Genomic DNA, 26,853 nt, shown 5'->3' with positions numbered 1-26,853 from the left:
CTAAAAACTTCCCAAATTTAGTGAAAGAAAAAATATAGATTTAATAATGCCAGCAACCCCCAGATGGATAAAACAAAAAAAAAAATTCCAGTATGTAAGTATATATAAATATATATAAGTATATATAAGAATATAACTGCTAAAATTAAAGACTGACAATAAAGTCTTGAAAGCAGAGAAAAATGATATACATATGGGGAATAATGACTCAACTGATTTTAGATTTCTTGTCAGAAGCTACAGTCACTGGGGCCAGCAGGCATGGAGTGGTTAAGGTGCTGCACTCACACATGGCAGACTGGGGTTTGAGTCACAGACCCAGTGGCTTGAAAATCACGCTGAGTGCATGCCCAAAATCCCAGGAGGAGAATGGAGGAGAAGGGATTGTGGCATGGCCATGCCTCCTAGGGGGTGATTTCTCAATTTCATTCTCATTATCTCACTCTAGTGAGGGCATACGCCCTATGACAAAACAACAACAACAAACCCAGAAATTACAATCAGAAAGAAGTGGCATGACAGTCTAAAAGTTGAACAAGAACTGTCAATCAAGATTTCAATATCCAGGGGAGGGACCAGCAGTTAGTGTAATGGCTATGTCTCTGGACTTTCATGTAGTAAACCGTGGTTTGAGTCCTGGACCTGGTGACTTAAACTCACGCCAGACGCGTGTGTGTGTGCATGCCCAATATCCCAAGAGGAGAATGGAGAAGAAGAGATTGCGGCGTGGCCATGCCCCCCAGGGGGTGATTTCTCACTTTCTGTCTCTTTGTCTGTCTTTCTGGCGAGTGCACGTACCCTATGGCAAAAAAAACCTCTCAAAAAAAAAATATATATATATATATCCAGGAGACATAGCCTTAAGAAATGAAGGCTAAATAGAGACATTCCCATATGAGAATTTGCAGCGAGCTACCTGTTCTAAAAGATGTTTTCATGGGACCAGCAGTTGGCGTAATGGCTCTGTCATTGGACTCCCATGTAGTCGACCATGTTTTGAGGCCCAGACCCGGTGGCTTAAACTCATGCCAGGCAAGTATGCGTGTGTGCCCAAGATCCCTGGAGGATAATGGAGGAGAAGGGATGGCGACGTGGCCATCCCTCCTGGGGGGTGATTTCTCGCTTTCTGTCTCTCTATCTCTGTCTCTCTCTGTCTTTCTGGTGAGCACATGTACCCTATAGCAAAAACCTCTCCAAAAAAAAAAGATGTTTTCATAATTTGCAGGAGGACATGTGCAGTTTCCAGAGAGAGATGAGCTATAGCAGAGGTCAGGGTGAAAGTACCCCCCCATCTCCTTGGCACATGGTCACACTGTGATCCCTTGTCCCCCATCTCTCCCTCCTTTGGGGATTTTTGAGCATGCACACACATGCACCTGGCATGTTTCTCAATCAACCAGGTCCGGGATTTGAACCATGTGGTCAGCCATATGGAATCCAGCTGCCTTAGCCACCAGGCCATGAGTTATGTCTCTAAAAGAATTTTTAAAGGAAGTTCTTAATTTACAGAAGACAAATGACATCAGAAGGAAAATGGTAATATCGAGAATGAAGGAATAGCAACAGAAATAGAAAATATGAATTCTTCTAAATAGGTTTGATGGGTGAAAGTAAACATTAAAATATTGAGTCATGATGTTTTTAATGTACATGGACATTATACAACATACAACAAACACGACACTAAAGGGGGAGAGCAAAGGAACTTATATTGTGGTACATTTTCAATCTTCCACTTGAAGTAATAAAATATTAAGAATACCCATTTCTAAAGCAATCTTTAAACATCGATACAAAATAAATAGCCCAAATGAAAATAGACAAATACTAAAGCTTCCAACTCCAAAGAAGGAAAGAAAGGGAAAACAAAGGAACAAATGGAAAAAATAACAAAGCGATGGATCTAAATACTCCAAAAATATCAATAAGACTTTAAATGTGAATGGTCTTAAGTCACCAAAAAGACAGAGGTGGTCAGAAAAGAGGAAATGAATGACCCAACTCTATGCTAAATTCAAGAAAGAGGATGGAATGAAGTGCAAACACAAAACAAGTAAAAGATGCAGTCAAAAGAAAGCTGGAATGGGGCCATATTAACAAGGCACTGATTTTTGTTGTCTTGGAAAAATGACTTGAACAAATCCTTGTGCACGGACTTACCTAGCATTTGTACTGGCAGAGGGAAGACTGAGTGTTTTGAATTTGTTGAGAAATTGGGAAATTTTACATTTTATAAGGGATGTTTACTTTTCTTATATTTAAAAAGTAGATTCCAATGGTTCTGACAGCATAACCCATGGTCTTTTTCTGTGCCTTCCTGAAATACAAAGTCCTTTTGTTACCCGCAAACTAAATCCAGCTGCTTTTACTCAATCAATGAAATGAGGCAGAGGCTGGAGAAGAAGGGAGTTTATTTCTGCAACCAGGTTTCAGGGAGACAGTCAGCAAGTACCACCTAACTGTCTGGAAAAGTTTAACATGGGTTCAATATTTATAGATACCAGATACAAGCACATGCCAATCATTCCTTACTACAATCAATGAAAGTCAATCACTTTCCTTTGAGCAATTTCCATGATTCTTGCTTCACCTAAAATACTCATTCCTCAAACAGCCCTCCCCCATGACTCAGCATTTGGTCAGATTGTTTTTGTCAGAGGCATTTCTTAATTTGAAAATGGCTATAGTACTGCTAAACCTCAATCTTACCTGCTTCACTATTATTTCAGCACTGAATTATAGTGTGATCTATTAGATGATATTTTAAAGGGTATTTGAACGTAACATGTGGTATATGAATAATTCACATCAAGTGATAACAGTGTATGTGAACACTATGCCCTAGAAGCAGTGACAACTATCATAATTTCCTCCTGGCAAACAGCTCCTTTGAGAGGCCATAGATTAAAGGAGCATCTGGAGTCAGCCTGTGGTGTGGTGACTAAGGTGCTGGGCTTCCACATGGCCAATCATGATTTGAATCCCAGACCCAGTGGCTTGAAAATCATGTTTGCACATGTGCATGCATGCCCAAAGTTCCAAGAGGAGAATGGAAGAGAGGGGATTGCAGCATGGCCATCTCCCCCAGGGGGTGATTTCTCACTTTCCCTGTCTTTGCCTCGTTTCAGTAAGCACAGATGACTTATGGCAAAATCCTAACGAAATAAAAAGATAAGGAGCTGGCAGGTGGTGTGGTGGTTAAGAGTGATGGACTCCCACGTGGTCAACCATGGTTCGAGTCCTGGACCTGGTGACTTGCTTTCTCACTTTCTCTGTCTCACTCTGTCCCTCTCCAGTCAAATAAATAAATAAATAAATAAATAAATAAATAAATAAAGTAAATAAAGTTAAATAATTCTAAAAAAATTAAAAAAATAAGAGGAATATATATATTTTAAAATGTAGTTTTAGACTTAATAAAATAGGATTCATACATAGAGTAATATCTAGAAGATCTTATGCCTGCAACAGTTCACATTATTTATGTGTTAGTAAGTCAGTTGGTCGACAAATATGTTATCAGCACGTGGGATATACCAGTAAATAAAACATTGAAAATACCCCAATTTATAGAGCTTATATTATAGAAGGGAGGACAGACAGTAAATAATAAACATGTTAGATGATAAGAGTTATGGGCGGAAAAGGGAAGGGACAAGGGAAGGGACAATCAGGGGAGTTAGGTACTGGGTGGGGTGGGCTGGGCTGGGCTATGGTGGGGTAGGATGGTCAGAGGAGTTTCTCTGAGGAGCTGACCTATGAGCAGACTCATTGAGGAGAGCAGTTAGCCCACTGATATCTTATGTTCCTGGCAAGGGGGTGGCTGGTGCAGAAGTCCAGAGACCCAAGTGTGATAGTCTTGCTCTTGGTTTAGTAAGAAGCCAGCATGGCTGCAACGGTGAGCAGAGAGGGAGAGTATGGCAGGAGGTGATGTCAGAGAGGCAAGGGCCATATCGTGTAGAGTCTATGGAAGCATAAGGATTTGGCTTTGCTGTAAGGGAGGCATTAGATGGTAGGAGTATTAAAACACTTTGCAGTTCTTATTATTGTATCTTTTCATTTTTTTATGGAGGGCTCCCTTTCTTCCTCCTTCCCTTCATATGCTTTCCTATTTCTGTTGGGAGAAACTGTATTTAGTTGGAATACGTTACATTATTTAGTGTTTATTATATCAAGCACTTCCACATACGATGTTTCATTTTTCCTGGGCAGCACTCTTCACAACAACTGCAGAGTGGTTATGATCACAATCTTTGAAACCTTCTCTCTGGAAACACTTTGAATATGAGCTAGCATAGCTAAAGGCAGTGACCTGTTGTTGCATACAAACTTCGAAAGACAAAAGAGGTTCAATATGTCAAATAACAGAGGCCACCTGGCATCCCAGTTTCCTCTGACTGCAGTCACTCTGTAGTCTTTTTTATGTAGGTGATAGCATATTCAGGGTGAGGCCAGATTTATACATTTAACCTGTGATTTAGTAAAGGCACTTGCTTTTTCTTAAAATGACTTATTCCGTCGTAGGGAGGGAGGGTTTCTGACTGTTAGACATGCCTTGAGGCCGATTCTAAGATCAGGTGTGGTGACAGGGAGGTTGCTAGAAAGGCACCGTGTGCAGTGTTGCTTTTTAAAAACTAGAAGAGTCATGTTGTCTTTATTACTCCTAAAGGGAACCAATAAGTAGAACATGTAAAAGAGAAATTACACCATTGAGATGGTCTCTTTACTCTGGGGAATCTTCCGCATTTTCCTCTCCTTTGTGAGATGATTAATGGATTGATTTTATTTAAACTGTGGGAAACAAATGAAACCATTAAATGTTTATATTGAAAGCAAATACATTAATAAAGGCGGTGACGCTTTCTGTGGGCCACATGGCCTGCCCCCAGCCCATAAATGCTCCTCCTGACTTTCCACCACAACTGCCAAACAGCGCTTCCACACATTCTCTTTAACACTGCTTTCCCATTCCAAATCCACTTGGTACTTTCATTATGGTCTTGTTAAAATTGCAAGATGTCCAAAGGGACCTGCGAGATAGATTTCCTCTTTATTGAGGAGGAGCAAAAGAGGAAGTATATAAAAGCAGTTCTAGTCGGTATTCCTTAAGGGAGACATATTAAAGAAAAATAGTGACACTTTTTCAGGAAGAAGATCTTTTAATTTGACATCGTTTTAATGGTGCGCGTTCAGGCAAATGTAGATGCTGACGCTTTATTTTAACACCTTGTACAACATCCTGGATAGGACTACTGGGACAGATGGCACTATTTTATTTACATGTGGAACAAGTAAATGAATGTACTTACAAGATATATGTTGATGTGGGCTTCGTGTAAGTGTAGACATGCACTTATGTCGGTTCTCAGAATTAGGATAATTTTACTTGATTTTGTGTGTCTCTTCCTACTTACTCTAGATAAGACTTTTTTAAAAAAAATATTTTTTTATGGACGCCTGATAACTTTTTTTTCTGTCTTCATGTTTGGCTATAAGACTTATTACGAGGGCCTGATAACTTTTCTGTGTTCCCATATGTAGGCATATATCCTTAAATGTAGTAAAAACCTCTTATAAGTGACAAACCAATTCAGCAGCAGGGTCCATCCTAATCGTATGACAGTGCCTTCCATATCCTTCTGTTGAGAGGAATAAACACCAGCAAAGAGTGTGCTTGGGAATGGAGTGACAGGTTCTGAACACTAGCACGTATGAGAAGATGCCTGAAAAACTTGTGCATTATACTTAAAATTATTTTTCCCTTTCAGATCTTGAATTTGCCTGAGTTGATTGATGACTCCAAGTATAAAACTAATCACCTTCGAGTGAAAAATAGGAAAGGCCTTATTAAAATGCTATCTGCACGGTAAGCTTATGTCTAGTATTCATACATTTAAGAATTAATATGTGAGAAGCATTTGCCTGATGTGGTTTTTTGCAGAGCTCATTTAGAGCAACTGGTAATTCTCTTTATTTCACAAAATCGGTGAGTGGAAAGATGTTTTAAAGCCATGTCTTTTTGTTGTTGTTCAAAAGCATTTGAAAATATTTTATATGTTTTATTAAGTAGTGAGTCATGACAATGCTATAAATAAGAAAGTCCCAATAACTTGAATTAGGTTGCTTCTCTGGGGCCTGAACTAATTGGAGTAGTATATCATAAACAGCGATAACAGTAACATTAATAATAGCAATTTAACATCTTGTGCTTTTACTGTATTAAATGTTCTATATACATTATTGTGTTTAACTCTTATAATCATCCTATAAGTTCTGTTATTCCCATTTTACAGATATGAAAACTAAGGCAAAGGGAGGTACAATCAAGAGTTTATTGGCTTTTCTGAGCCTTACTCTTAATTGCGATAATGATTCTGGGACATTGAAGATGACAGATTGAGTTCTGTGTCATACAAGATTAATGTTAATTACTATATTTTTCACTTCCCATGTATTTCATTCATGTCAGGCTTAACCTGGTAAAACCTTGAGCAGTTTTTTATGTTTAAAAAAAGTACTATTTCTGGACCAGCAGTTAGTGTAATGGCTATGCCACTGAACTCCCATGTAACCGACTGCGATTCGAGTCCTGAACCTGTTGGTTAAACTCACACCGGGCGCGTGTGCATGCGTGCCCAAGATCCTGAGAGGAGAGTGGAGGAGAAGGGATTGCGGCGTGGCCATCTCCTCTGGGGGGTGATTTCTAGCTTTCTGTCTCTCTGTCTCTCTGATGAGTGCATGCGCCCTATAGCAAAAACCTCTCTCTCTCAAAAAAAGTACTATTTCTTACTCTTTCTTTTTACTATTTTTTTTTGTGGCTTTCTTTCTTTTTTTCTTTAATTTATATTTTATCATGTGTTTACAGCATACGTTTCTTTTTCAACACAAATACCATACATCTCAGTCAAGACAAGGATATTACTATATATATTATCATCAGCAAATAACTTCTCATTTTTTTGTCAATTAAGCATACTGTTACCTGTTTTTTCCTTCCCATTTCCCTTCCCTCCCTACCATACTAAACTTGTGGGTTTTTTTTTTTTTTGTTTGTTTGTTTACATTTTATTGATTCACAAAAAATCTTATATGGACAAAGCTAGAATCTAGTAACAAGTGCACTGTAATTTTCTTCTGAAACATTTTCTCTCTCTCCATTCCCCCTTTTACTAAAGAGATGCCTAAACTAACTTATTTGCAAAAAAAAAAAAATGATGTTAATCTCAATTTGGTCTGTTATTTGCACAAAATCCCATAAGAATTCAATTTCTGATGCAAGGCAACATATACTATTGTATTATTGAAATTATGCAAATAACTATTCTGTCACAAAATAAGAATGCTCAAAAATATTTTCTAATTGCAATGGGGTCAGGAAGGGAGAAAAAGTTTATGTTTCAATTTAAAAATTCATTTTTTAACAAATTGCTGAACCCAGCAACTCAAAAGAAAACAAAAATCCTTAAATCTGGAAGACAAAGCATAGAAGAAAATCAGTAATGTTTTAGAGAAAAGTCATAGAATTCTATTTCACCAGTTCAGTCTCATGTAAACTCTCTTGTGTTGTATTTGCAGTATTACTGTGGTCTGACCTTTCTGTTAGCATTCAGCATTATTATTGACATTTCAGAACCCATCCCTACCATTAAGTTGGCCTTTCTGTTGGTCATTTTTTGTTCTCTGATTTGTCTGTCTGTCTTTAGTCTTCCTGGTATAGTACTCCCTTCAGAACTTCTCAAAGAGCTGGTCTGGTGTTGGTAAATTCTTTCAGGTTTTGTTTATCTGAGAATGTTTTATCCTTTTTTCCCACATGAAGGATAATCTTGCTGGATACAGTATTTTTGATTAAAATTGTTTTTCATTTAACACTTTGAATATATTTTCCATTCTTTCCTTGCTTGCATTGTTCGAATGAGAGGTCCAATGTTAGCCTGATGGGACATCCTTTGAAAGTAACTTGATGTTTTTCTCTTACCAATTTTAGTATCTTATCTCTGTCTATGGTTTTGGTCAATCTGGCTATGACATGCCTTGGAGAAGACCTTCTTCAGTTGATTCCATGTGGGGTACTTAATATTTCCTGGATCTGGATATTTGGATGCCTCTCTATGTTTGGAAAGTTTTCTTTCAGAATTTCATGGAATAGATTATCAATGCCCTGATTAGTTTCTTCACTTTCTGGGATGTCAATTATCTGGATGTTTGGGCATCTAATAGTATCTAGTATTACTTGTATAGTATTCTCTCTTTTTCTTTTTTAGTTTTTTTTTTTAACATTTATTTATTTATTATCATCACAATCTTGTTTATATTACATTGAATCACATGTAACTTTACAATATATTACATTTATTTTTCCAGAAGGAATACCATGCATATCAGTCAATACAGAGACATTAAAATCCCCATTTTATCATCCAATAGCTTTTCATTATTTTTTCTGATTATTATTATTCCAATTAATTTTTTAAACAGTCAATCACTATTTCTCATTTTGCTTATAAAAAGACTTTACCCCTTGGGACCAGCAGTTGGCATAAATGGCTATGTCGCTGGACTCCCATGTTGTTAACCGTGGTTCGAATACTGGACCCAGTGGCTTAAACTCATGCTGGGCGTGTGTGCATGCGTGCCCAAGATACTGAGAGGAGAATGGAGGAGAAGGGATTGCGGTGTGGCCATCCCCCCTGAGGAGTGATTTCTCGCTTTCTGTCTCTCTGTCTCTCTCTGTCTTTCTGGTGAGCGCACGTGCCCTATAGCAAAAACCTTTCCCAAAAAAAGACTTTACCCAACATGAAATACTTCTCAGACCAATTCAGTTGAGAATACTACACACGTATATCATCATCAACAGGTAATAAACCATATCTGTGTCCTACTAATGTCATGCTTCTCTATTTGTTCTCTTGGTATCTTTCTCTATACTATTCTCTTCTCCTGCCCCATTCCACACTGTCTTATCCTTGTTAACTATTTTCACTGCTTTTATGTACTCCAATATTTTGATCTCTACCATAGAGTACGGATAGTCGGTATATATTAAGTGGAGACATATAATATCTTTCTTTCATATCTTGGCTTACTTCACTCAGCAATAGATCCTCCTTATCTGACCACTTGCTATCAAATGCCAGGGTCTTATTTTTAATGGCTGAGTAGTTTTCCATAGAGTATATATGCCTTACTTTTTCAGTCTATTCATCTGTTTGTGGACATTGGGTTGGTTCCATGTCTTGGTGATCGTGAATAATGCTGCAATAAACATTGATGTGCAAGGACTTTTCCAACTGAACATTCTCCTGTCCTTTGGGTAAATACTCAGAAGTGGGATTGCTGGATTTAATGATAGTTCTGTTTGTAGATCTTTGAGGAACCTCCATATTGTTCTCCACAGTGGCTGAACCAGTTTACATTCCCACCAACAGTGTAGGAAAGTTCTCTTTTCACCACATCCCCACCAACACTTACCACTTTTTATATTTTTAATCTTTGCCATTCTGACAGGGGTTAGGTGGTATCTCATTGTGGTTTTTATCTGCCTCTCCCTTATGATGAGTGATATTGAACATTTCCTCATATGCTTTTTGGCTGTTTGTATGTCTTCCTTAGAGAGATTTTTGTTCAGCTCATTTTCCCATCTTTTAATTGGGTTAATCTTGTGTGTGTGTGTGTGTGTGTGTGTGTGTGTGTAAGGCGCTTGAGATCCCTTTTTTGGTTATTTTCTCAGTCTTTTTGTTAAATTTTTCTAGGTCAGATGTTTTATCTTCTACATCTGAGATTCTATCTTCTGTGTGATCTAATCTGCTTTTAATACTTTTAAGGGAGTTTTTGATTTCCTGTATTATAGCCTTCATCTCTAACAGTTCTGTTTGATTCTTTTTATGGTGTGTATTTTCTCTTTCATATACTCTCTTCCTGGACCTTGTTGTTTCATTTCTCCTGCATTTTCTACAGTTCGTTTTCTCTCTTCTCTTGCATCTCTTTTAGCTTTGTCAGTATGAATATCCTCAATTCTTTATCTAACATTTCCATGAGTACCACTGTATTGTCTGCGGATGATGAAGGGCTGTTTTTTCCCTTTGGGGGAGAGATATTTTCTTAATTTCCCATATTTCTTGTGCCTCTGTGGTGGTGGTTTCTATTCATCTGATGGGCTATACATTACTTTCTACCTTCTTAGAGTTAATTCTGAGTGTCAGAGGCGTGTGGAAGGAGATGGTCTGCAATTTTTTTGCAGTTCTGTTTCCCTGATTTTCACTAAGCAACCTGCACCTTTGTCAGTGGAACTGGATATTGCAAAGGTGTCACAGTTTCGAGAGAATAGGGGCATCTGGGCTGAGCTGCAGGGTTTAAAGTATTTGGATGTTTCCCTACTGTGCCTAGACCTGCCCAGACACTCAATGTATGGAAGGTGAGAAGCAAGGTGAGAAACTCAGGTAAAAGGAAGGGAAAAATAGAAAAAAAACCCCAAAACAATGAAAAGGTAAAACAAATTTTTTGTTAAAAAAAGGCAAAAAAAGGAGAACCACACAGCTCTCTAGAGTGCCCCCTTTGGGCAGGGCGAGGACCACCTCAGATGCACATGGATTCTGAAATTACCAAGAGAAAGGAGAGGTCAGAGACAAGAAACTGTACCTACAGATTTAAAAAAAAAAACATATATATGAGAGAAAAATCTCGAGAGAAAGAGAGGGGAGAGACAAAGACAAGGACAGAAAGAAGATAGAGACCATCCTACCTGGCTTTTCTCTGGGTGTTGGGCCAGAAGGAAGGGTTTGGGGCAGAGGCTTTTTCTGGTTAAAGGGGCAGGGCTAGGCCCACCTCAGATGCACATGGATTCTGACTTTTCGCTGGGTGTTAGGCCAGAAGGAGGGTTTCTAATTCTTACTCTTTATTTATTTATTTATTTTTTATCAACCTTTGTTTTCTTTTAAATTTCTTCTCAATTTGTAGACACAGGCTTTATGTTTTTTGTGGCTTGAAATGCTAATATGAACTATTCTTCAGTATGAAAAATTTACTCTCTTCATGCAAATAAACTATGCACTTTGTTCAAATACCGTATTTAGTTCTTTTGAAGAGGCCCATGAGTTTTTATGTAGTGTGTGAGGAGATTCTAAAAAGGTTCATGGAAAATTAAGATTATAAAAAAATTATGAATGGATTTAAAATTTTTTTTTGCAGCAATATACATTTGTTTTTTTTTCATCATTCTTTCCATGAACTTTTTGAAATCCCTTGTATATCAAAACTCTTAAAAAATAAAATTCTGCCATTTAAAAAAATTTTGTTTCCTTTGTATTTGGGGATCTCCACATGACTTTATAAGCCACCATTCATTTACCTATTTGCTCTTTCCTGGATTTTAAACATTTCTTTACATTGCCTGTATACTGTCCATGTGCCAAATGCTCCTCCCACCAATTGCGGTCCTGTGTGTGAGCCTGTTATACACAGAAGGAGGGGTGAGAATGGGGTGCACTTTCCCGGTCAGTAGTTAGATATAACTGATTCTCCTACAGAGTCCCAGAGCCCTTCATGATTAACCTTTCTTCACATGAGAATTGGTCATTTATTTCTGCTTTTTGCTTCTTTGCCTCTTAGGCATTTTTAATTCATTTAATTCATTGATGATTTTTTCCTTTCACACCATGGTTACCAAGTTTTAATAATAGCCACTTGTGTGAACCTTATCAAAAGCTCTTTGATAGTTGAGTAAATCATGTCCATGCTGTGAGAAGACTGGTCCCCAAGAAAAGTAAAATACCCAGGCAGATATAAGTGTCATCTTGTTATTTAGTTGGTAGCACTTTTATAGCTTTAAGAACCACAAAGTTAAGTTACTATGTTTTAAACACAGGAAACCTATGTTCTAAAACTTTTATTCCTTGTTAAATTCTATTATAGAATTCTACTGTGGAAAGACTTTTTAGCAACATCTGTAACAGATTAATTTTGATTTTCCCTCTTTGGGGTGAATTAAATAATCTGTCACCTTCTCCTTTCTACACTTAAATACACAGAAGTGGGAGTTTCAGCTCGTTGGAACCTATAAGGTTTTTACAGTTTTATTCAGACTTAAAAAGGAATAAAAATAAAACTACAAGGAAGAGGCTAGGGGGTAATCTTAAGAGAAGAAATTTAATAGGGAGTTCACATCCTCATAGGTACTGCTGTTGGACACAGATTGAAGACAGAGTCTTGGTTACTTAGAGGCCAGTATTCATGCTCTCTTCTGTTAGTGTGTTGACATTCTGGTATGCTCTCTTATGGTTTGCAGTCTCATGTCTTTTCTAGTTCAAGTCTCTTCTCCAGAGTGGATCAGTGACAACCAAGGAGGATTGGTGTGTTGACTCATTCCCACTTGGAATTTGGTCTTTTTTTTTCAGAACACATGTCATTGGATTCATTAATAGTGTTTAGTGCTTGGATTTCATAAGTGTCTGTGAATGCTTTAAAATTGATAATTTTCTTTTTTTAATGTTTTTATCATTTTCAAAAACTGAAGTGTCTCATCATGAATTACGAGATTAAATTTAGTCTCTTCATTCTGCCATCCAGTGTCTTCTACAATCTTACCTCGCCTTCCCTGTCCATGTTTTCTTCTAATATGCTTCGGTAGAAAGCCCCTGCACCAAACACACTTCCATTTGGCTTCTTTTGTTTCCCCTCTAGAATGCTTCCCAGACTTACCCATTATTCTGAACCATAGTCATGAAGGCCAGGCTATTTCTCCATGTACCACTCCCTAATATCTCTGGTGTTCCCAGATGGCACCTTCAGGAAAGACCATGTGGCCAGCCTGCCACAATCATTGGGAATGACAGTGCTCAGAGGTCTGCTCAACATTGTGGTCTTGCTCAGCACATAGTCGCTTTCATTTCACGACCGTCTTAGAACTCGTGATTCACTTTAAGTTTGTTTCCTTACCACAGAGTTCCATTCATTCCCAATCACAAAACGGAGGTAGGGATAAAAGAAGGTAGAACCAGCATTTGGTGGATACCAAGTACATGCCAGATCAATACTCAGGAATCCCCTGTAACCACAGTGGCTATGTTCTAAGACACCTGTGGACATCTGAAACTGCAGATACTACTGACTCCTCTATCCACAGTGTTTTTCCCTAGGCGTACATACCCATGATAAGGTTTAATTTGTAAATTAGGCACACTTAGAGATTAACATCAATAAGTAGTTATAGAACAATTAAAACAATTTGCCAGGATCACTTTTCTTGTACTTTGAGTCATTATTAGGTAAAATTAAGAGTTACTTGAATACAAGTAATAACTTACCATGCCAATCAATCTGGTAATGGAAATGTCTTTCAAGTGACTGGTGGGCAAGTAGATTCACAATGTGAGTGTGCTGGACAGAAGGATGATTCACACCTAGGCAGGACTGAAAAGAACTGCCCCTAACTTGATTACACTTCTCAGAATGGCATGCAACTTAAAACTTATGAGTTGTTTATTTCTGAAATTTTCCCTGTAATACTCTCAGACTATGGTTGACTGAGGGTAACTGAAATTGTGAAAGCTAAGCTGCAGAGAAGGGGGAACTAATATATTATTAATTCCACTTTATAGATGGAACTTTTTAAATTTAAGAAAGTCTCAAGGCCAAGTATATAGTGGATAGTCAGTGAAGGAATGGATTCAAAGGCCCCGTCTTCTCTATGTATCATACTGTCTACCTGAAGGGGCACATGAAATATGACTGTGCCCTTGTATCTTCAAACAGTAAATATTTATTGAGTGATCTAGTAGGCACTGTTGCAAGCATTCAGGATAAAGATGTGAATGAAACGGTAAAACTAATGTGGGAAAAGGATCAAAGATTGGGTCTGATGCTGGCTATCTCATTAGGATGGTCTAAGAGGACATCTCTTAAAAAGTGACATTTGAGCAGAGCCCTGAGGGCAATGAGAGAGGGCAGCTGGCAGATATCTGGGAGTATTCTAGGCAGAGGTGCATGGTTGGGGACTTAAGGGGGAAGTACAGAGGTCAGTGTGTCTGGAGTCGGTGAGTAAGAGGAAGGGAGTCATAGATAGGTTCAGAGAGTGCACGGAGACAGGTGGTGTTGTAAAGCCTTTACGGTGAAGTAGCCTTTCAACTTTGTAAAATGAACGATTTTATTTTGTCATAAAATGACAACTTTTATTTTCTATCTATCCTGAAGAGATATCTGGATGGCATACTGTATCTGGTAGAGAGTTAAAAGTATTCCAGCCACACAACCAGGATGTAAAATTCTCTATAGAAAATGATGTATATGGTAATATCCTTGATTGGACTATCAATAAATAAATAAATTTTTTAAATGGGCGGGAAGGACCAGCATTTCAGCAACATAGAGTCAACAAGACCTCCTTTATCACTTGAAGAGACCAAACTTGAAGACCTAGGGGTTTATGGTTTATGCTTCTCATTCATTCATTCTTTCATTTATTAAATATATTTTTTATGAAATACCTGCTATGTGCCAGAGTCTGTTCTGAGCACAAGGAATATAGTACTTAAAAGGTAGACAATAGTATTTAAAAGTAGTAGTTAAAAAGTATACAAATGCAGTATTTATATGTAAATATGGCATTTATAAAGTATTTAAAAAGTAGATGATTCAGTGGTAACACCACTGAGTCCACATGGGAGGGTTCTTCATTTGGGTCATAAGTCCTCCTTGTGCACGTGGGCACTTACATGTGGGCTTGTGATGTGGGTTGGCGGAGGCTGGGGCAGATCACAGTGTGAGGGTTCTGTTGGGAGTCTCTCTCTCTCTCTCATGGAAGAAATGAATGAATAAACTTTAAAAATAAAAAATAGACAAAAATCCCTGTCTTCTGGAGCTTGTCACGGGTGATCCTTGTGGACTTTCTAAAAGAAGTATTTCTTTTGTTGTTTAAAAATGTCCCATAAAACCCTTGTTTTGATGATGCTCAGAGGTTATTTTTCCATGTTTATCTTCTAACTTTTTAAAAACATTTAACTTTATAAACCTATCACAAGTATTCATTTTTATCTTTTTTGTCTTCTTTTGAGCATATTGATATATATGCTACAATTTTTTTTAGTGTAGTTTGCCAATCATTTCTATTGTAAAAGCATATTTTTAGTAACAGTAGTTATATTTACCACAGTAGTTATATTTGCCTGTTATTTGCTATTAAATAACCACATTATTAACACTTTCCTTTAGTGCTCATCCACTCTTGGCTTGGCCCATATTTTCATTTAAAAAAGTTTTTAGAATATGTAAAAATGTAGGCTTCATGAGAATAAATTTATACTTCAGATGAGTTTTAAAAACTCCAGAAATGATGGACTCACTATGTCTATTAAACAAAACTCTCACACGTTACAGCCAATTTGATATCCAAAAGAGAACACAGACGCATTTATGAATTTTACAAAATCTTCTCTCCTAAATATACACGTGGATTTCCTTCGGTGTTTCAAAATCTTCCTTCCAAAGTATTTTTCCTGAGCAATTTTTGAGTATTTCCTTCCTGCCCTTGAGCATTCATTTACATTTTTAGAGTCCAACAATTCCCTTTGTGTTCTATGAAATTCATAGACTCTTTAGGAAATGCCTACTAGAGATGTCAGTCACTTACCTCACTTCATTGTTATTCCTGCTAAGTACAGTCTGACACTACTCTGAGGGCAGTTAGCCCCACTCAGGACTGAAGCTGCCTGTTTTGGTCATCAGCTGTGTTTTCCGCAGCCAGCACACAGTTCCCCTCAAGTGTGTTCAGGTGTTATTATTCCCCAACCATAGCTGTGAGCAAGTCTCTCTTTTTTTTTAATTTAAAGGTGGAAGACTTCCCCCTTGAGCTTGCCATTTTATCCGGGATGTTGCAAAGTCTGTTTACCCAGCTGCTAACTGTTGAAAATTAGGTAATGTTAAAGCATGTGAAAAATCCCTAGCTAAAACTCAAAGAGGAGATTCAATGAAGACGAATCCAGGGCCTGATAAAGCAAACCCCTTCTTTGCAATGCTAAGAAGCAACAAGCTCTTAAACCTGTGCTACTGACACACAAGATCAGCATTTTTGCAACCCTTAGGCCCTCTAGAGAGAGATTGAAAGTCATGATGTGCATTAAAACTATGAAGATAAAAATAAAGGTGATGTATTAGTGGTTGGGGAGAAATAATAGGAAGACATGAAATGAAGATGAAGAAAAGGAGAAAGGATGAAGAAAGAAATAAAATTAATTTTATTCCCTTCCTTTCTTGCTTCATCAACCTTTATTGGCTACTGACTCTGACCATGTATCCTGGTCCTGCAGATATAGACATGTAGACGAGCCGAGGAGTTCATGGCATACTTATGAAAACAAACAGGAGAACGAATGATGTAAGTAGTGGTAGGAAATACCACACAATGTGCCCGGCAGCCCAGGGGAGGGGCAGCTACTATAATCTGTAGAGTCAGGGAAGGTTTCTTGGGGTGCCTGTAACTTCATGGTTAAGGGAGCTGGTTCCCACATGGCTGAATGAAGTTGAATTCAAGTCCCAGTGGCTTGAAATGTGGTGTGTGTGTGTGTGCATGTGCACCCCAAATCCTGATAAAATGGAGAAATGGAGGAGAAAGGACTGTGGCATGACTATGCCCCATTGAGGGGTGCTTTCATCTCTTTTTCTCTTTTTGGTGTGTTTATGCACCCTCTGGCAATTAAAAAAAAGTTATATGTGTAAAGCAAGTATATGTCAATATAATACTAGTAAGGACAAATATATATATTTATATATATATATGATTATACTAATTTGACAAAAATAAAACTAGTGACATTAGATAAATTCAGCTTTAAAAATACAATGTAATTTTTTAGCAAATAAACAATTATATTTGGTTTTGAGTTATTTGGTTCTTTCTTAGTTTCTGATACATAATTAAATGTTTACTTATTTTTAGAGTTCATTATATGGAAACATTGTGAAATTAAATGCTGTATTTTAGAACCTTCTAAGTGTAGGTGCTAGACAAATATTGGTTGAGTCAAATCAAGTTTATTAAAGATCTTTCTCTAATCTGATCATTTTCAAAATTTGACATCTAATTATTTTTAATAAATTTGTTCAAAATATTGAACTGGAAATACTACTGGCTGTTGATGGAGGGAATGTAATTTCTAAGGTGCCTAAATTTAGTGTTAATTAAACAATACCAAAACCCGACATCTTGATATATTAGGCAGACTGCTCATTCTACCTCATTGACTAAGTCTTTCTGGAACTTTCTATTGCTTTTAGAATTAAGTTCATAAAATTTTATTCAATACTTGGAATTGTACCTTTCCTCTTGTTGGCCTTGCTCCAGCCACACGTAACCACTTGTTCTTTCTTCTTCTTTTTAATTCTTCTATGGACAAGGAGGTATAGGACAGAGAGAGAGACAAACAGTACCCCCAACAGGTTCTGACACTGTGATCTACCCCTACCCGATTAGCCCTGGCTCATGGGCACACATGTGCCAGCACACTCAAGGAGGTCCTTAGATGGGAGCTCAGAACCTTCCCAGTGGGTCAGCCCTGCAGAGCATTGCATTTAATCACCACTCCACCATCTGGCTCCTGCTGTTCTTGATGGTATAAGCTGGTCTTTTAATCTTACATATCTTCTCCCATGCTCATTGTTTTCCACTGAAATGATGAAGGCTCATCTCTTGGCCACTGCCAGTCCTTTAAAATAAGCACACGTTTCAGAGCCATCTTTGCCTCCCTTGTCCATTGTAAGTGGTCCCTTTTACTCTGCTGCATCAAGCATCTATTGCACTCAACAGTCCAATTACCTCTTTATGTCTTTGACAAGAAATTTCTTAAGTTAGAGACTACATCTCTTTTATTTTAATTTCTAGTGTCTATTTGAGTTTCTGAGACACCATGAATGTTCTTTGTTAGTGAATATATGAGCCAGTGATGGGCAAAGCTACACAAGGATGGCAGAACTAGCCAAAGGGAAAAGAGGGAAGACTTCCAATGTCAGGTCATATACAATGGAAATAGGAGAACAGTGGTAGCAGGAAAGGAGGACTTTGAACTAGCCAAGAAGCCTGAATTGTGATCAAAGACTGCCAGAAGACCCATATCAGGTCCTTACATACCAGATGCTCATAATAATACCCACATTACAGAATTTAAAAATGCAACAGGCATGAAGCAGCTTGCATAGTGCTGAGTGTGCTACAGTCTGAATCTGTTTGAGGACAATCTCAGTTCTTGAGAATTACAGATTACAGAGCCTCAATTTTTTTACCATTCAAATTCGATATCATTTTAAAATTCATGACACTCATGTTTTTAAGGGATTTTTAAATGCCAAATGATAATTATTGTAAGAATCAACTTTCAAATGTTTTATCTAATAAAGTTTCATTTCTCCACCCATCAGAAATCTAGGTTAGATATTGTAACTAGTATTATTGTACCTATTTGACTTAACTCTAGCAAAAGTAATGCATGATGTTTTAGTTGACCCTGAATTGCCCTGAACAAGTAAATAAATAGCTTCTGTTCAACTTTTTATTTTTAATTCTTTTTTATTTTTGGAGAGGTTTTCGTTATAGGGTGCATGCGCTCGCCAGAGAGACAGAGAGAGAGACAGAGAGACAGAAAGCAAGAAATCACCCCCCACTCCCCCCCGGGAGAATGGCCATGCCACAATCCCTTCTTCTCCATTCTCCTTTTGGGATCTTGGACATGCACGCACATGCGCCTGGCATGAGTTTAAGCTACCAGGTCTGGGACTTGAATGGTGGTTGACTACATGGGAGTCCAGCGATATAGCCATTATGCCAATGGCTGGTCCCTCAACTTTTTGAAAAATTAAAAAGTCCTCATAGGACTTAGGAATACATTTAACTTTGTACTATATTCCCAATGAGAGTTATTTATAGTGTTCAGTTTCTATTTATAATCAAAGTGGACTTTAATAGTCCGTATTTTATTCTCTTTCAAGAGGCACTTGTTCCTCACCATGCACAGTGAATCTGGATCTTGTGAACTCTCCACCTGAGTTGCTCTTTGCATCTGTGGCTGTACTTCCATAAAAAATGAAACACTTTTTGTGTTATTTAGTAACTGTACTGTGTTAATAGCCTCCATTAGAAGCTTTAAACAGGGTCTTTGAACTCTTAAGTAAAATTCACTCAGTGAGTTTTCCTGTGTCCTTTTTATAGGTAAGTTTTTCAAAGATTTAATAACTATCTTTGGCCTTCCCCAAAGCTGTTGACTTTACTTTTCTGTTAATTACATCAACAATTTCCTTATTTTAAAATTTTTATTAATAAATGAAAACTGCCACTCCAGCCTTTACAGTGTAGTTGTAATATAAGTGCCTTGCAAGTCTGGAAGCCATCTGTCTGATTGCAAGTTCAGATGCCCTTGTTGACATGGAAAACATGCAGGGTGTTTTTGCTGGTGTCCAGGATCTTGAGTAGCTGGAGGGCTGCAGAAGCGGGTCGTGATATGATGTCGAGGTGCTTCTCTTGCTCTTGCGTGTGTGTACATGTGCTATTAGTAAAAAAAGTTAGAATATCTTGCGACCAGCAGGTGGCATAGTAGTTAAGGTGCTGGACTCTTACATGGTCAACCACGGTTTGAGTTCCGAACTTGATGACTTGAAACACATGTTACATGTGTGTATACATGCTCAAAATCCCAAGACGAGAATGGAGGAGAAGGGATTGCAGCCTGGCCATTCCCTGGGAAGGTGATTTATCACTTTTCCTTTCTCTGTCTTTCCCTGTCTCACTTCAGCAAGCACATACACCCTAGAAGGAAAAAAAAAAAAAATAGTGCAAACCTAATCAGGAAGGTAGGGACCATATCGGAAGATACCATTAAAATATGGTGCAAACTTATTTTAACATTATTATAAGCAACTCTTATTCCCTACGTGACAAAGAGAATGACTGACCTAGGGGGTGATTTCTCACTCTCTTTCTCTCTGTCTCTCTGGCCAAATGCACATGTCCTATGTGGGGAAAAAACTGAAAAAATTAGAATATCTCATATCTCATATTTAATTTCTTTTTCTTTTCTTTTTTAAAAAGATTTTTGTCATAAGGTGCATGTGCTTGCTGGAGAGAGAGAGACAGAGAGAAGGAAAGTGAGAAATCACTCCCCTAGGAGAAATGGCCATGCCACAATCCCTTTGCTTTCATTCTCCTCTAGGGATTTTGGGCATGCATGCCCATTTTCCTGACATGATTTTCAAGCTGTCAGGTCCAGGACTCAAATTGAGGTCAACCATGTGGGAAGGCAGCACCATGACCACCATCCAAACTGCTGGCCCCATATTTAATATCTAACATCTCTCTTGTCCCTTAATCTTTCCTCCTTTCCTAAATCCTCATTTGATTCTTTCTTTTGTGTTCTTTCTTCACCTGATTTTCCTGCCCCAAATCCTTTCACAATTTGAATTATTTTAAAATTTAAAAATAAATTGATATAATGTGTCACCTTCCATATTTGCATGAAGGCATCATTGAACAGGTGATTTGTTTAGAAAATAGGGAAGACATTTTTTCAGTCAGTGGCTACCAATACAGCATAACTTAGAAAAGCAGGAAGGAGCAGCTATTCCATGGAATATCACCTCTCCCTACGCATGGTTTGTTGATTTCAGAGGTTCTACCATTATAATTTTTTTTTTTTTTTGTCTTTCAAGTTTATTCACTCTTAAATTTTAAGCAACAAATGGAAGGTTAAGATCTGAACTCTGATTCTTTAATGTAAATAAGTTTTTCCAGACCTTCTCCTCACACTAGATTTTAGTGTGGAGAAAGTAGCAAAATCATCAAAACTTGGCTGCTGCAGCTGGGTAAAGAGGCCGGAATGAAGAGCTGAGAGCAATCAAGAGCCGGAGAGACCAAATTCCACTCCCGACACTGTTGCTCAGAGTTGGGAGGCTCTGGAAGTCTCTTTTCACTCTGATAAATCCCACTGCTTCCTAAACCTAGCAGTCATCGCGATGCTCCCTTGTCTCTATGTTCTTAACATACAGATAGAAACTTACTGTGTTCTCTCTCTGAAGTTGTTTTCATTGGTTTAATATTCTCTTTTCCCATATGATCACATTTTAGAATCTCTTCTGCCAACTTTTTTTTTCTGACTCTATTAGCATCTTATGAGGCTGCATTGCATGTGATTTATATATATCCTCAACCTCCATATTTAGTTTATCGTAACTCCCACCAAACCCTCAGAATGCTTTGAATCACATCATCCAGGTCTATCTGGCATCCACTGCGAAGGGCTGACTGGGATAAATGGAGCTGACGTTTCGTGAGGGTCACATTTGTTTTCTTATGCGTTCTTTGGCAGCTCTGCCATTATCAGCTAATAGACGGTCTCTTGTAAAATGTCTGTGTTTTATATGGTACATTTTCTGGATGTTGGTTACTTGGAGATAGATTTAAGTGGCCATGTTTTGTTACTATAAAATCAGCCTGGAGGGTAAAAGAACGAGAGAAACAGTTCTGGAAAGCATCCCTTTGGCTTACAGAATGAAGGAAACCACTGCAACTCCAAACAAGCTCCTCGTGACCAGTGCTCTTTCCACCCTGTTAAGAGGATTTTTTGTGACTGAGAGTCAAATGAAGCCTTTAAGTGAATCACGATGGAATGGAATGTCATCCCATTTCCCCACTCCTCTATTTTTTTTTTTCCAAGAGGGCTATAAACCATTCCACACTGCCTTTTAGTAGAAAAAAATTAGGTGGTGGTTGTGGAATATTTATATGTATGTGTAGGGAGGGGATGATGGTGGTGGGAGGGAGTCCAGTAAATTGTTTCCCTGGATAAAACATTTAATACCCTCGTTTCTCCATTGGAACATAATGTATATTTTTAGATTTATAGAATGTTAGAGTTCTAAACACTTGGGACTTTGGATATCATTGAATTTAACTCCTTCCTAAGTATGAGAGAGAACTTAAGACTTAAGAGTACCATAGCCAGAAAGCCCTGGATCCTGGTAGGAGACTCCACAAGCCAACTTACAAGGTCTGCCTCTTGGGAGGGTGTGGGTACCACTCTCCAGACTCTTCTGGCTGACCTTACTTCACTCTTGACTTTTGAATTGGACAGAGAGTCTGGAGTTTGACTCAGTCTCCTGACATTGGTTTGCTCCTCGGACTTCTTGACTCATTCCTTTCCTGCTCAATTTCCTGCCTGCCTTTGGCTCACACTGAGTCTGTTCTGCAACTGCTGTGCCCCTACTTGGGTTCTATTCTTATCTCCTCTTAGCTTTGACTTTCCACATAGGCCTGCCTTGGATCTTTGATCTTGCATCAGCCATGTTTCTAGTAAGAGCTGCTGACTCCACCTCTTTTATGGTGCTGATAGCTGACATCCCTGCTGAGCCTTTATTTCCACCAACTGTCCTGTATCTTGGAACATTCCCTAGGAACCAGCTGCCCCGGCCATCCTTACCTGGACCCTCCACAATAGTTTTGACAATTTGCTGTCTGCCTGCATCACCAGAGTGTACCCACCTTAGTTCTAATTTAACATCTTTTCCCCTACTTTACACAGTTCAGTGGTGAGGCTCAAATTGTATTTTCCTGATTATCAATATCTTTTCCACAATACTCACAGAATAATTGCTTATTTCCCTGTTCTCTAACCATAAATTTTATGTTTAGAATAATCATGACTGGGAGAAGAAAATAAGTGAATATTCTCTCTCTCCCTCCTTCCTTCTCTGTCTCTTGCTCTCATGTGTACAGTGTCATATATGGGCAACTTTTAATCTTTCAATTTATAAATTTACAGTTGCCTTTTTAAATGATTTTTCTTTGTTCTATTGTGAATTGTTTTCCTTTTCTCAATTGCTAACTTTGGTAAAAGAAAAATCCAGACATTGGAATGTCTGAGTTTATTTAAGTCTCAGTACTCTGTTCAATTTAATGAATGGAAACAAGAGAGGAAAATCAAAAGGCTGGCCTGGATCTTTGTGGCTCTGGGATTGGCTCTTTTTAATGGCCATTGATATATACTATACTTGAAAATTAACAATGTTCTTAAAGACATCAATATAGGAATGTATCTTAAAATATAAAAATTTGGAACTATTAGAGAGAAATTATGAGAAGCAGAATTGTATAATAATTTAACATGCAGTAAGTGTTATTCTTACTGACTCAATGATTCTATTTCAAACTTCATCCTTAATGTTCTAGTAAAATAGATGAGAGATGTTAATGTTCTAGTCTAAAATAGATGAGAGAGAGAATAAAGTTGGTCTCTGAATGCACATGAACAAAGACAGGTTGTTCACTTCAATGATCACATTTGTTAGACAAAAAGAAGAATGTACTAAAAATATACTAAATATAAATTAAGATAATAATACTTAAAATTTATAACTTAGCAGGATTAAATGCATGACCAAATGCAAAATCAATGTCCAGAAAATAGTACTTCCCTATATAGCCCAAAACATAGTAAAGATATTCTGGGCACAATTAACAGCAACAATGCCAAAAACAAAATACCCTGGGATAATAGGAACAAGCTGTGCACGCTGCTAACATGATGAAAGGAACCCCAAACTACAAAACTTTCTAGCTAGGGAGACTATCCTTAAAATATCAATTTTTCTCATGTTGTTTAACAAAATTCCAAACAATTTCAACAGGGTCCTTTTCTGAACTTAAATTCTTAAGTTTAAAGAATAGACTAAAAAATGTTTTAAAAAAGTATTGGCGATGACAATATCTGCTACATATTAGAACAACTCTCATATTAAGGTGCCATAAATAAATAGAAAAAAAATAGGGAACATATATCCAATAGTTACTACAGATCATGGTAGTTATTTTTACAAATAAACAATTAAAATAGGTCAGAAAGAAAAATTTCAACAACCTCAGTGGAGCAACTTGAAAAAAATATTAGCTTGTTGGAAAAGTCATGAGGTATTTCTCTATGCAAAAATGTGTCACGACTTTCTTGATGACCTAGTAATTGAAAGCCTAAAACTGAAAGCCTAATGTTAAACACGTGTATAAAAATTATTCACCCTTACTAATAATAAATATATGTAAATAAAAATGGCCAAAGTATGTTTATCCTTTTATCATTCAAGTAGTAATACAACATAAATAATAGTAAGATATATAGCTTCATACCCTACTGGGGAGAAAGCTTGTGAGCAGAGATACACAGCCTAAAACTGTTATTCTTACTGACTCAATGATTCTATTTCAAACTTCATCCTTGGGAATCAGCAGTTAGCATAATGGCTATGTCGCTGGACTCCCACGTAGTCGACCGCGGTTCGCGTCCCGGACCCGGTGGCTTAAAACTCACGCCGGGCGCGTGTGCGTGCGTGCCCAAGATCCCGAGAGAAGAATGGAGGAGAAGGGATTGCAGCGTGACCATCCCCCCTGGGGGGTGATTTCTCGCTTTCTGTCTCTAATGTCTCTCTCTGTCTGGCGAGCGCACGCGCCCTATAGTGAAAATCTCTCCAAAAAAAAAAAAAAAAAAAACCTTCATCCTTAATGTTCTAGTAAATCTCTTTAGAGGAATCAAGTTAAAGGCAGTGATAAGTACCTGCTGCAGAGATGTTTCACAAAAATGAAATTATTATGAAAAATACATAAACATACAGCATTTAGGAAATAAGTACTCATGTACTTTGGAGTATTTCGCATTCACTAAACTTACCAAGAACTTTTCATTGCATGGTAATGCAATTATTATATAATATTAATTTAAAAGTCAAAATGATAAGCTATGTTAACAACCAAAATCCAAAAAAATACAGTACCAAAGGAGGAAGTATAGGTCAATATTAACCATGGTAGTTTCTGGATAGAATTATAAGCATTATAATGTTTTCATATTCTTATATTCATCTCTCTTTTCCAAATTTTTAATATGATCATTTTTACAACCCATAAATTGATAAAGTTAACAAATAGCATTGCAATATACATCCATTTTTAAGAGAGTAAACAATGTAATACCCAAGCAACCCCATGCCCCCCAAAGGAAATAAAACTCTATGCTCTGATCTAGCTGGTAAACATACCAGCAATTTTATTCTAAGTCTTTGGTAAGCGAGGTCCCAAAATAACATGGAACATAGAGATCAAAATAAAGGGAAGAATTAATGGTATTTATGGAAATACCTCCTTTCATTACTTCATGTTCTTAACTTTCACTTCTGATAAATATCAATACAAAGATATCCTCGATTATTTTCTAACTTTCATGTTACTCTAAATAAACAGCTTAATTTTTACAGTGATTTCTTATGCAATTCACTTGTTTTTCAGCTGTAGTCTCTCCCATACAAATTCACTAAGAAAGTTGTATATTTTTCTAGCTTTGACTTTTTATGGGAGGGAATGCATAAACTTGGTAAGAGGGAAAAGGACTAGGTCTCTTGTCTGTGTGCTTTAAAACTTTTCATTTTTCTGGTTGAAAGAGAATGTTTTGATGAAACACAGTCTACCAATGCCTTCTGCCATAAGTAGCAGAATTCATTAGCAATTTATGCTTGCTTTTTGTGGTTGTTTACTATATTGTTCAATAAAACTTACATATTTATTTTAACAGTAACCATATGGAGCATCTTAAAGCAATATGCCCACTCGAAAGCTGTGTATCTGAGAACTGTCAATAATTTTCTGATAGATGGTTAGTTTATTTTTACTGAATATATACTTATCCAATCCAATAGCTGATTTCTTAAAATATATTTTTTTCAGTGCTATAAAATAAAAAATAAGATTGCATGTAGTCTACTTTCTTAAGTAGCCTTTATGTTTCACACTCCCTGAGGTGTTTCTTAATTTGAATTGTTCATTCTATTAATTTTTATAATTTCTCATTTTTTAAGAATTATTTTATTAAGACCTCTCAAAAAAAAAGAATTATTTTGTTTAACTTTATCTATTATTATTATTTTCCAATTTGATCAGCCAGAGCGCATGAGAGAGAGAGAGAAGGTGAAAAAGCAAGCCACAGGTCTGGGACTTGAACTGTGGTCGGCCATGTGGGAGTGTCCAGTGTCTTAACCACCACACCACCTGCTGGTCCCTATAATTTCTTATTTCCATGTAATTGTTTTATATCTTTGTGAGTTAGTCTATTTTTTAGAGCATATATGCTATGTTTAATCAAATCAAGGGTATAAACATAATCAGCATTTTTAATATTTAACAATACATTATGTTGAACATATTCATATATCTACTAGCTTCTTTGGAAGAATATATTGAATTGTCAACCATTTTTACTGTACTACAATACACTGTTTCATAACCTTTTCCACTTGTTTACATGCACACTTGTGTCTGTTAATCACTTTCTGCTGAACTCTGCATCTATCCACCCCATGCAACTTTCAGTGTCTACCATTACTCTCTCTACTTCTATGCTACTACCCAGTTTTTTAGCTTCCACTGATGAGAAAGGATGCTGGTATATGTTCAACAGGGAAATATAGTATTTTCTTTCATAACCTGGGTTATTTCACTGGCATTGTATCTTCTAAGTTAATCCACCTTGCCTCAAATGATCGAAATTTATCTACATAAATAGTAGAATTTATCTTCTATAAATAGTAGCATCACAGAGCTAGCAGGTGGCGTATTGGTTAAGGTACCAGATTCTCATATAGCTGGCCAGGATTTGAGTCCTGGATAGACAGCTTGAAAAATAATGCTGGGCATGTGTGCATGCATGCTCCAAATCCCAAGGGGAGACTGGAAAGGGGATTGCAGTGTGGTTATCCCCCCCAGGGGTGATTTCTCACTTTTCAACTTTTTGTCTCTATTTATCTCTCTCCAGATGTGCTCTATGGCCAAAAACTAAAAAAAGAAAAATG

General features: G+C 37.3%; 1 protein-coding gene across 1 annotated transcript in view; it reads left to right on the top strand.

Annotated features, from left to right (window-relative positions):
• The window catches only part of SUGCT (succinyl-CoA:glutarate-CoA transferase), a gene marked incomplete at its 5' end in the record, with an annotated part of 825,119 nt that overhangs the window by 320,651 nt on the left and 477,615 nt on the right, over positions 1-26,853 (top strand). Inside the window, 1 exon segment of the mRNA XM_014585757.2 lies at positions 5,769-5,866. Within this exon segment, the coding sequence (XP_014441243.1) occupies positions 5,769-5,866 (98 nt within the window).

The sequence above is a fragment of the Tupaia chinensis genome, unplaced genomic scaffold (genome assembly GCF_000334495.1).
Source record: "Tupaia chinensis unplaced genomic scaffold, TupChi_1.0 Scaffold000088_1, whole genome shotgun sequence".
NCBI lineage: Eukaryota > Metazoa > Chordata > Mammalia > Scandentia > Tupaiidae > Tupaia > Tupaia belangeri.
This window is presented reverse-complemented; position numbering and strand designations above follow the sequence as displayed.